Source organism: Antennarius striatus, chromosome 7, assembly GCF_040054535.1.
Source record: "Antennarius striatus isolate MH-2024 chromosome 7, ASM4005453v1, whole genome shotgun sequence".
Lineage (NCBI taxonomy): Eukaryota > Metazoa > Chordata > Actinopteri > Lophiiformes > Antennariidae > Antennarius > Antennarius striatus.
The window spans coordinates 6719408-6730927 of record NC_090782.1 but is presented as its reverse complement, the minus strand read 5'-3'; the positions used below and the strand labels follow the sequence as shown (position 1 = coordinate 6730927).

At 40.1% G+C, this 11520-nt stretch overlaps 1 protein-coding gene across 1 annotated transcript; it reads left to right on the top strand.

The window, feature by feature from the left end:
* Window positions 1-548: 548 nt before the first annotated feature.
* rx1 (retinal homeobox gene 1) lies at window positions 549-9055 on the top strand. The gene is made up of 4 exons (XM_068319646.1): window positions 549-759; window positions 1565-1891; window positions 5058-5311; window positions 5783-9055. The coding sequence occupies exons 2-4, from the start codon at window positions 1579-1581 to the stop codon at window positions 6251-6253; spliced, it is 1038 nt and encodes a 345-aa protein (XP_068175747.1). The 5' UTR covers window positions 549-759; window positions 1565-1578; the 3' UTR covers window positions 6254-9055.
* Window positions 9056-11520: the final 2465 nt, after the last annotated feature.

The following is an 11520-nucleotide window of genomic DNA, read 5'->3' as shown; positions in this document are numbered from 1 at the left end:
AGAAGTGCTGAATTATCCTATAATTTATTTAAACAATAAATAAGGTTAGAATCATATTTTTAAAAAAATAAGTTTTAAGATGATAAAAGTTCTTTTATATTACAGAGTTAGATACTTTCTATTTTAGGATTAGGATTAATTCTAAATTAATTTGAATAAATCAAAACATATTAATGGGATATCGCTTTAGAAAATAGGTTCTACAGTAAATTTATGACATCCTCAATACCAAAATGAGTTTGTAGTTTGTGTGGTGTCATGTCAGATTTCCATACGTACTGGAGGGGCTGGGAGAGCTCAGTGAAAACTTGGTGTCTTTTGTCTTTAAAACAATACGTTTATCAAAGACGGTCTTGTCCGGCCTCCATTGGCCTGGGCCTCCTCTTGTGGGGGTGAATGGAAATAACATTTGAAACAATTACTTGAGCAGAAAACAGCTGCCAATCACTCTTAAAGGGGAAGGAGTCCAATTAATAACCCTCTCCTAATCCCCTTGTTTCAGCTCTGTCTGCCTCTCCCTCTGTCTTTCTCCTCTTCCACTCTCCTCACTGAGCTGGAGCGTCCACTTGTACTTAAGTGTAACGCTGCTCCCCAGACTGTTGAAGATAGGAACTAGTTAGGAGATGTGAGGAACTCCAGGCTGGAGTGACTGCACACTGTGGATCTGAGAAGAGTGAAGTTGGGAGGTGAGCTGCTTGTCGGGACAAGCGGAGCACTAATATCAGCAACTTTAATAGTCAACATATTTCCTCCCAAAAGGTAAGCTCTAACACTCTCACCTCATCGCTGTCACACTTTTCAGTTTGCTGATCTGCTACAACTCCTGCTTCTTCAGTGTGGAATCAACTTTCCACACATCAAAGCAACATGAACACAAACATATAATAATAGTAATTGAATATGTATTCAAAATAAGGAATCCACTGAATCCACTTCACTTACTTTACGCATTTCTTCTTTATACGGGACAATATATTAATGAAAATCTATTTGATGTAAGCCAGAAGTTATGCCAGATTTTATTTAAAAGGAGTATTTCCCTTTTTTCCATGTGCTTTACACTTTGACCGACTTTATTCTTTACCAAAATGCCTTACTTTGTCCAAAGTCAAAATTCCTGATTGAATCTCTGTGGAAAATCTATGATTTAAATTCTTAAATTTTAACGTGAAATCATTTAAATCTACACTGACTGCAATGAGAGACGACTTTGACAGTAGAATGAAAAGAAACGTGTCCTAAACTTTAATCGTGAAAATTGTACTCAACATTTATGCTGTTTGTTTTTCAAGAGAAAAGTAATGCTTGTTTTACATAAACCGTGGAAATCTGCTTTGCAAAGCTGTTGCCGCTGATCATTCATGTAGAAAAAATCCAAAGCATCGATTAAGATGTGTGTGTCAATCAGATTATGGAGCTTTCAGATTTTAAGTGACAGACTGCTTCTGTAGAAGATAAGCAGGTTTAGTAGTGAGGACAGGCATTTAAGCTAACCAGGTACTCTAGTGTTCACTGATGTATCTTTAGTCCTTCACTTACTGCAACCGCTTTCCTTTGATTGCAGCTCCAGACGCTCGAATGCATTTATCACTGGATACCATGAGCATGGTGGATGACAGCTGCCTTTCACCCAGCAACTTCCATGAGCTGGGCAAAGGTGGGGGCATTGCTGCAGGGGGTCGTGTCCACAGCATTGATGTCATCCTAGGTTTCAGTAAAGACCAGGACCCCCTGCTCAGCCCCGCTGGGGCCCCACCACTCCACAAAGTGGACATAGGTGGCCTGGCAGAGCCTGGGAAGCAGCAGGAGCCCTCATCACACCCGACCTACAGTGGCCACATTTCGTCTATGAGAAATGGTGGCACAGAGGAGCAGCATCAACAGTACCATGGTGAGTTGAGCAGTGGATGCTGGGTATACTGGTGCCCACCCGGAAAAAAAACTTTTTGCATTTAGTTTTTATTATCGTTTATTATAGTTGAGGTCATTGGTCAGTTCAGATGTTGTTTTAGTCTGTCAAGGACAAATTTTTTTCTGCCTGAAACCCATGAGATGGTCGAGGATGTTGATCATACAGCAGCACTGTCGCTTGGATACGTGTGTATTGTTCTGTTTCAGGAATTCGAATTAGACGACACACAAATAGTTTTCTTGCACTGAAAAGAAAGGATAATGACGACAATAAATCTTACACAACCATGATATTAATTGTGAGGCAATGAAAATGTCAGTCAGCCTGTTTTCACTGGATATGAGAGAAAATGTGAGAACATTTAGAAATGAAAAGACATTCTTCTGTATCTTAGACTTTTCTCTGAATTAAATAATCTTTTTAAAAACAGATCATTTGAAGAGGCAACCATAAAACAACATTTCCAAATAAAACATTTGGAGTTTAAAAGAAAGCAGATTTAATCAACAATGCTGTGTAACGTCACAAACATGACATCCATTATTCACTGTCTGGCACACTTTTTCCACATAGAGCCTGTTGCATTATCTGTGAGCTGCTTGGCCTGAGATTGAGAGATAGATCACAAAACAAGATGGTGTGGGGGTTTTACAGGCCTAAACCCAATCCCATCCCCTTGTGGAATTCCCCTAATCTTTTCTTCTGTGCAGATTAGATTGTTCTTCATTCCGATGTTATTGTTATCTTTTTGTGTCAAAGTCAAATTTATCACATTTAATCTGAAACCACTTTGACGAACAGGATCTGGCAGATGTGGCTGATGATTTTTATCAGAAACACAAATAAACTGGAGATGGATATGTCTCCGTTAAAAACTATTCTATGCTACTCGGATTCAGTTGCTGAATCCAGGAGGACATTCGTTTCTCTCGTTAACGTACGTCAACACAATGACATCACTCTTTTGTGTGTAGCTATCCTGTGAAGTCAGACCACTTCCGCCTGAATGAGCAACTCTTCTGTGTTTGGTGTCAGCGCCCCCCTCCTCTCACTAAGATGTTCTGCTGGCTGATAAACAGTGGGCAGCCTTCAGACTGGTGGCTGCGATGGTCTGACAGGCCGAGACCTGATCATTGAACCAGACCTGACCTCTGCCTTTGTCAGAGCCTGGCCTTTGTCATTGCTGTTTAATGAGAGGTGGATAAACGAACCCCGAAAATCCTGCTTTGCTTTGCCTCAGCTCTAGTTTGCCAGTTGAGAGACCACAAACCCCCCCACCCCACCACCCCCACCTCCATCAACACATCTCCTTCACAGAAACACGCTCACGTCTACATTTGGATTAGTGCAATGACAGGTGGAGAATCATTGTGTACCGAACAATAGTTCAGAGGCAACCACAAACACACTAAATATTAATGTTCACTAAACTAATTGTTAACCACAAAGTTTTGACTTAACAACAAGACTTTTGAAATCAAAGTTGTCATGAATCTGCAAAGATTACAGTTCAGTTTGAAAATGCAACCTCTCACAGCTTCATAGTCAGTTTTGTCCTTGGCAGCATGTCTAAAGATCCCCGTCTACTGCTTCCTCAGCACCAACCTGCAGACACACACTCCTATTAGTAACTTATGAATGTCCTGGAACATTTAGCCACTAAAGATGCAGATTAGTGGTTGGTGATCGGAGGATTTTAGATGTGTTTAAGCAGAGCTCAGAGGGTCCACTTTTCAGGAGAATAATTGTTGTCACAGTTTTCAAATACTGATTTCTTCTGCTTCTGCAATTCACAAATTCATAAACTAGAAGAGATGTAATCCTTTTGAATCCCTTCACAGGGCTCCTCCTTTGGTAACACATTGTAAATAATGCAATGCTTATGGCCAGTACCATGATGGATGAGGCATGTGTGTCAAAAGGCCTCTAAAGTAATTATATAGTTTATTAGTGCTAGAGACATACAGTGTGTTTTTGTCATTCCTGGCTGTAGATCACAGGGAATTTAAACTGTCAGAATAAACAGAATGCAATTTGAAATGGTAGCAATTAAAAGAATTATGATATTTCTTGGTCAGTTTGCAAACCCCTAAGTCTGTTGTTTCAGTATGACTTGGTGGAGACCAAAACTATAAATGATTGAATATTGTATTCACTAGATGACTTAAAGCTTCACATGAATACAATTTTTCCATAGCGTGTGAATGCATAAACAATTAGAAGAAAAATATTTCTGATAAATCTGTTATTACCACGTCTAAATGGGCTGACTAAATGTACTCATGATTAATCAAACTCTTCCACTTCATAACTAACTATGCTAGTGTGTAAAATTCATTTTGATTGCACTTAGATTATTCTTCCAGTAAATACAGACAGCAAGGAACAAATAAATTCCTCCTTCTACATATACAGCGTACGGTAATGTTGTAGTTCTTATGATTGATGACACACACACACACACACACATACACGAGCACACACACAAGATACAATCTATCTACTAGCTTAGCAGATTCACCCGAGTAGCTGATGTGATTGGATTTCCATCTTGTTACTTTCATTAATCTGATTACTCTGTTGTTGGTTATTTTATGGGTTCTTTTTAACAGTGTTTAATGCTGAATATGAATTTTAATAGGACATGGACATTTTCACATTATGAAATTAACAAAACTACTGTATATTTTTGAAGCTGACAGACTTCCAGTTTGATTAAATCATTTATCGATAAACGTTCATACGTGACGCAGAGGAAAAGATTATGAGATTTGAAGTTCAGTCTGTAAAAAGAAAGGGGGCACTCTAGTTTCTAAGCACCTTCCTGAGGACAGTGTACCTTCAGAGAAGATAAACACTGGAAACAAGTTTTGTAAATCCGATTAGGAATGTCTTGGAGTTTCATTGAAGTTCAGGGAACTGCTTGCTTCGCTGACCTACAGTAGCCTATTGTTACAGGTGTCAAACTAATGTCTGCTCGAGTGGAAAGCCAGCATTACATTCTCCATTTCAGCTCACCTGTTTTTGCTTTTAAATATATAACACATTATTTTGATGCTTGCAGATTTAATATACGAATTTAATATATGAATTGATCTTTATAAAACACACACACTGCTCCCATCTCTCTGTGTGTGACGAACAGATTCAGGTTTATTCAGTAACAAGTGTGATGAGGACCTGAGTGAGCTGAGGAAGAGCGTGGAGAGTGATGATGGAAAATCTCCGGAGCCATGCAAGGATGACCAGCCTAAGAAAAAGCACAGGCGCAACCGCACCACCTTCACCACCTACCAACTGCATGAGCTGGAACGTGCCTTTGAAAAGTCTCACTACCCAGACGTGTACAGCCGGGAGGAGCTCGCCATGAAAGTCAACCTACCGGAGGTCAGAGTTCAGGTAAGATGATGACAACATCACAGTCAAAACAAGAGTCCAGCATATCCATGGTGTATCAGTCAGGATCGCAGAGAGCCCGATATCAGGCATGTGTGTTGAGTCATTAAAATGTCATGAAACAGGAATTTAGTGATGAAAATCATAAACCATAAAACTAAACTGTTTGATTAATGCTTCAAATATGATGATAGACACGTGCTCGTATGGGTTTAAGGACTTTTTTCTCTTAAGTTGAATTTTGTTTCTCTGAATTGTGCAGAAATGCTCAAATGAACTTATCTTTACATTTTAAAACAGAAAAGTAGCAGACTCAAGTTAAAATAAGAATAAATGATTGTGTCACCACAAAGTATCTGAGAGTGTTTAAAACAAAACAAACCCTTGAAACAGATTGGGTGGAATAAAAGAGGTGGATGTTGCTGACATGTCCCTCAGTCACAGGTACACTTCATGATAACATTTGTCCTCCAGGTCTGGTTCCAGAATCGTAGAGCTAAATGGCGTCGGCAGGAAAAAATGGATGCCAGTACCATGAAACATCACGACTCCCCCATGTTGTCCATTAACCGCCCAGCACCGGTTCACACCAGCATGGGTCCGATGTCCAACTCCCTCCACCTGGATCCCTGGCTGTCCTCTCCCCTTTCCAGTGCTACACCAGTCCACAGCATCCCGGGCTTCATGGGGCCAGCTCAGTGCCTCCAGCCAAGCTATCCCAACCACAGCTATCTCAACTCCAGTCCTCATCCTCAGTCTCATCCTCACCCGTCCATGAGTCAGGGGATGCAGAGCATCGCTCCTCCTGCTTACCAGTGTCCAGGGCCATACCCTGATAAATACCCTGTGGAGGATGTGAACCAGCGCAGCTCGAGTATCGCTGCACTAAGAATGAAAGCCAAGGAACACATCCATTCTTTGGACAAGACCTGGCAACCCATGTGACTACAAAACTGGCAGTCCGTGTGATTGACACTGGAAAAGGGAGATTTTGGATAGTTGGTCTTCAAGTTGAAAGGACCAGACTTTGAGTATAATGACAATGAGACACATTAATTACTCACTGAGCAATAAAAATGGGTCATGAACTGTGAAAGGCAAGGATTTCAGGACATTAAAAAAGATATTGTTCCTTTTCATCTCAAGGACATTAAGCAAACAAGTGAGACCTAAAGTTTTGCTAACCGATGAGTTGTTTCTTTTTTTTAAAAACTAATTAATCCAATTGCCAGATTTTCTTAGGTCAGCAGCATCTCAGAGTGTGAATGAACCTCCAATCTCACTTTAATTTAAGAGCAGTTATGTGAAACCACACAACAATGTCCAACTATTCTCAGCATTATAACGTGATTTATTTGGCCACAGACTGAGTTTCTTGTTTGGCTATCTGAGCCTGGATTCCTATGAATTATTAGAAAAAGACAAAAGCCAAGGATTGTCAAAGCCAATTTTCATGGTTTTGAAAATATATAGTAACCTCAGTGATGAGGTTACTAGAGAGTTGGGGAGTGTACTAGAATCAGAAGTTATGGTTTCAAAGTGGACCAGGGCTAAGAAGACACCAAAAATATTTCTGCACAATAATAATCTGTCTGATTTGTGATGAGATGCTTTAAGATGGGAGAAAGGGAGGAAAAAAGGAATATTATAGAATACAAGAAGGACTACAGCAGGCCTGCCCAAAGTACACAGGTCAAAGATCTTGTGCCTTAAAATTTAATTAAGCCTTTGAAAAAAAAAAAAAAGGATTGTTACACAATTTCAATGTAAATCACTGCTTACTTTTTATTTTAATTTCAATGATTGTCAAACATGTGGGGCCCCAAGTTATCAATTATATTTCTGAGTTTAGAAGGTACAGTGATACTTTGTGCAGGAAGTCAGTCAATCAAGATACCTGAAGGTACCTGTATTTACTTTAGGGATGACACACCGTTAACTTTCAGTTCTGGCCCACCAAGGAAAAGGTTTGTGTACCCTGGACAAGCCAGTGGAGTAATGCTGTTTTTGCTTGAGTGGTTGTTGGAGGAGAAGACCTGTTGGCAGCTCGGTGTTGGGTGGCTGCATGTACGTGCAGGGCAGCAGAAAGAGCCCTGTGTGATGCATCACCCCACATAGTTTAGTCTTTGTTCAGCACAACTGATCCAAGTGTATCCTCTTTGTCTGCAAATGAAGGGGAGGGGGACAGGCTGCACTAAATAGGCCCTTGTAACCATTTTGTCATGGAAGTTCTTTTCTCAGTCAAATGAAGAAGAACATGGATTATAGCTGCTATGGTCATTAGTGACACAATATTGATATTTCACCATCTGTTATAGAGTCAAGCTCTGATTATCTTCAACATAGATAAAATCAAACTGAACCACAGTGTGTTTCATATGAGCAGTAGAACTAAAAATGTTAGCAACAGTATCTAGAACTTTCTCATATAGCTGGATATGCATATGCAGAAAGGTGATATGACGACCCCATATGAAAACTTCTTGGTCTTTGTTCTGGTGCAAGAGGGAAAAAAGTCCTTCACAAGTGCAATTTCAGACCCATTTACATTCTATTTTATTTTTAAAGAGACCTTTTTTCTTACTCCATAATTAGGAACAATATGGCTGTAACATTTTATATCGTGCAGGCAGTCATACATCAAGTCCAGCCACAACAGCAGCGACAGTATTATTACAGTCATGTCTGGATAGTTTAAAAATCTATTATTGTGCAACCCAGAGAGGGAACAGTGGTTTCAAATCTGCTGCTCACCATTTGCCCTCATTTATTGTTTTTTCAGTGTAGTCCTTTCATGATGTTTAGATTGCCTGTTGGACAATGCCATGACCTCACAGAGTAGAGGATGCTGGGTAAATGTAATTTTGGACCAAGAACAAGCCAAAGGTTAGATAATGTACAGAAATGCACTCTAAATTTGGCAGATTTAGTTTTTCTATGTGAAAATGTACAGAGTATTTTCTTTTATGACTGCTCTGTTTCTTACTTGGTGTCCTAGTTGTACCTATCCCACTGCTACCATTGTTATATTTCTTTTTGATTTTATTCAGATGTCCAAAAGAATGAAGCACCGGTGAAAATAAATATAGTTTGCTAGATAATTTTATGCCCCCTTTCTCATTCATGTGCTTTCATGTTGACCCGTGCACTCGTTCCCACACGGTCGCTGTATTTTACCCCAGTAAGTCCAAGGAGGAATCCAAGATTACTACAGTATAATCTGTATCATCTGACATACATGGGTAGAGACATTTTTCTTTCCTTTCCCCCAACATTTGAGCTCTGTCTCTCTGTCATATAAGAACTCTATGTTTTTGTTGTTCTTTCGCCCCTCCCAATCCTCTCTGCTTTTCCACGGTTTGGTGGCAGGGTGCCAGCCAGTTAGGAAGATGAGGCTCCAATCAATCAGGGCTTCCCAGGGGGGCCTCTGACTGCAGGGCCCGACTCCCTAATTGCCCCCAAGCAGGCAGGCAGGCTGGCAGACTCAGCCGCTGCAACACATGTTCACAGACCTGGTGCAGCTATGCTAGCTGGTCTCCTTTGCGTGTGCATCACTTTCTTGGACAGATGGATGGACCTCACTGCCCATATGGACAGCCAGAGGATGTCACAGAGAAATGTTCTTTTACACATTCTGAAGTGATTTAATACTGCAGAGGTCTGCTGGTCCCCTGATGTTCCAAGCAAAGAAATAAGGATCTGTTTTTCAGACGTCAATATCCAAGATTTTATGTATAAATAAGAGAAATCTGGGAGTCGAATACCTTTACCTTGTATATTGATAATTAAACTTGTAAAATTTTATAAGAATGTGTTCAAAACAATAGTCTTATATTTATTCAGTTTTTGGCGTTTTCATTCCAATTGATGTGTTATTTTGTCTGTAAAAATCTCTATTAGGGTTAGTTGCACCAATGGAAAATGGTTAAAATACATAACACACACACACGCATGCATGCACGCACGCACGCACACACACACACACACACACAGACAGACACATGCAAGCCTGATAAAATGGAAACAGAGACAAGGAACTGTATGGCAACCTGGGGAGGGGGTGTGATTATTTGTGATTCGCTATACACAAACATATTCAAAGGCTGGAAAGCCTTTTTTTTCTTCAGAAAACCAGGGGCATCTGCTACCAAATGTAAAGAGTTAAATCGCGTAAATTGCTATGAAAAAAACATTTCTGCTCAAATTTCAGGGATCAAGCTAGCCTAATTTTACTCTTAATAAAGTTTAACACGTGCACATGTAAAACCAGAGAGATTAACACTTTCAATACTTTAATGCATTTCCAAAAACCTTAACAAGATGAATGGATAACTAGAACCATGGCAGTCACAGGCTGCAACATCCCGCAATGCCCCTGAATTCAGGTCAGGGACATTTAATAAAAGACCCATGATCCTGTCTCTCGCCCTCTTCCTCTCAGCTTTGTGTTCTTCTTCGGTTATTGTCTGTCGAGTCTTCTTAATACTCTTTCTTGCACTCTCCTTCTGTTTCTCCTGTTTTTCTGCAGTCGTCCTCTGACGTGCTAGCCTCTTTCTCTTTCTCTTTGTTTAGTGGCATTGTGGTAAGAATATGTCGTTTGCATAAGAAAAAAAACCCCTATAATAACTATCTAAGGTTTATACCCCCTGAAGTAGTCTTTTTTGGAACACTACATCAGGGGGTGAAAGAGGTGATAGTTGATAGTTCAGTGAAAAAAACCACTAACACTTACAAAACATTATACACGATGGCGAAGAAGATTAGACCAACGACGTTCAGACCGCCCATTGTTCCTGTTCCATTGTTGATGAACACTTTGTAGCTGGTTGTGTGTGATTTGAAGGCAGCAGATACCAGGTTGGAGGGGAGGATGTTTCTGATCAAATCTAGAAAGGAGTCGATCATTTCTTTGGATTCAATGGAGATGATCTGGGCTCTGGAGAGTGTAGCAGCACGCACGGCACCTGGTCGTTGGTCGTATTTCCTTCTGCAAAGATCCTTTTATCAGTCTTTTGTAGGTAAAGCTAATAGACATTGCAGCAAAACCATAAATTGTAAGTAAGAATCCTTACTGATTTGATTTTTCTGCACTTTAGGTATTTATAGGGTTTGCTTGGCCTTGACGCTCTGATCTACTGTCATTGATCAAAGCACTAGGTTTGATCTATGGTCCTACTCACACTTGCCTTCTCCCTTGTCTTTTTACCTTATCCGGTTCATGAGTGTACAAAAGATGAAATTTGACCTTAACCTCATTTTCATCCCCTTTGCCGCCCAAGTAATGTGCTTTTTGTTTCATCTTTCTATCTGCAACGATTGTGAAGATATTTGGTGGAAATACTAACGAACGAATGAATACACACTGACAATGACAATACATCACCGCTTAGAAGCGGGGCAGGCGTGTGTTTATCTGGAGTGTGTGGAGCAAAGACAGCATGGGAAAAAGAGCTGGAGAAGTTCACTATCAAAAAAAAGTTCTGCTCGTAATTTTACTAGGCTGCTCACAAAATGAGAGTTGAGCTGCTATTTTTCTGATACTCTTAATTTTACCTTGGTGTTATGCCTATTCCTAAATCCCTGATTTTCCAAAAGAATAAAATAAATTCAAAGTGTTTAAACACTGAATGTTTCAATTAAGAGTGCTAAAAATAGTGACTTAAATTCAAAAAATGTCAATGGTTAAACAGTTATTTAAAGCTTGGTGTTTCAATTACACCGTATAATATCATTATACATGTGCTATATGAATTATGACCTAATTTAATCTGGACATTTTAATTACGGTAGATACATTTTTCTTCCAAAGACGTGGGAGTTAGCATCGAACAGCCCTTAACACCACAGAACAATAAGTAAAGAAGTGCAGGGTAGCCTGGTAAAAAACAATCTTTCAATATGAAACGATAAAAGCAGAGACACAAAATATGAGGGAGTCTGAGTGGAAGTAAGGTAAAACAGAAACAATGAGGAAGAGATTAAACAGGAGACAAGTGTGGGAGTGAGAGAGTGAGCGATAGATGGAGAAAGAGTACAAGGGGAGGAAGGGTGGGATGGCTGCTCATCTGAGTTAATGATGTAGAAAATCCCCCAATTAGAGCATTTTCTTGTGTTGCAGGATGAGTTCAGAGCAGGGTCCTCTGACAGCCAGAGGATTAGCTCCCGGGCCGGGCCGGACCGAGCCGAATCTAGTCTGAACACACACCAACTAA

What these genes read in the sequence shown, in the direction of transcription:
- rx1 (XM_068319646.1), top strand. Translation starts at nt 1,579, where the DNA reads ATGCATTTATCACTGGATACCATGAGCATGGTGGATGACAGCTGCCTT. An exon ending in GCAGCATCAACAGTACCATG is followed by an intron (nt 1,892 to 5,057) that starts GTGAGTTGAGCA and finishes TGTGACGAACAG; the next exon opens with ATTCAGGTTTATTCAGTAAC. An exon ending in TACCGGAGGTCAGAGTTCAG is followed by an intron (nt 5,312 to 5,782) that starts GTAAGATGATGA and finishes TTTGTCCTCCAG; the next exon opens with GTCTGGTTCCAGAATCGTAG.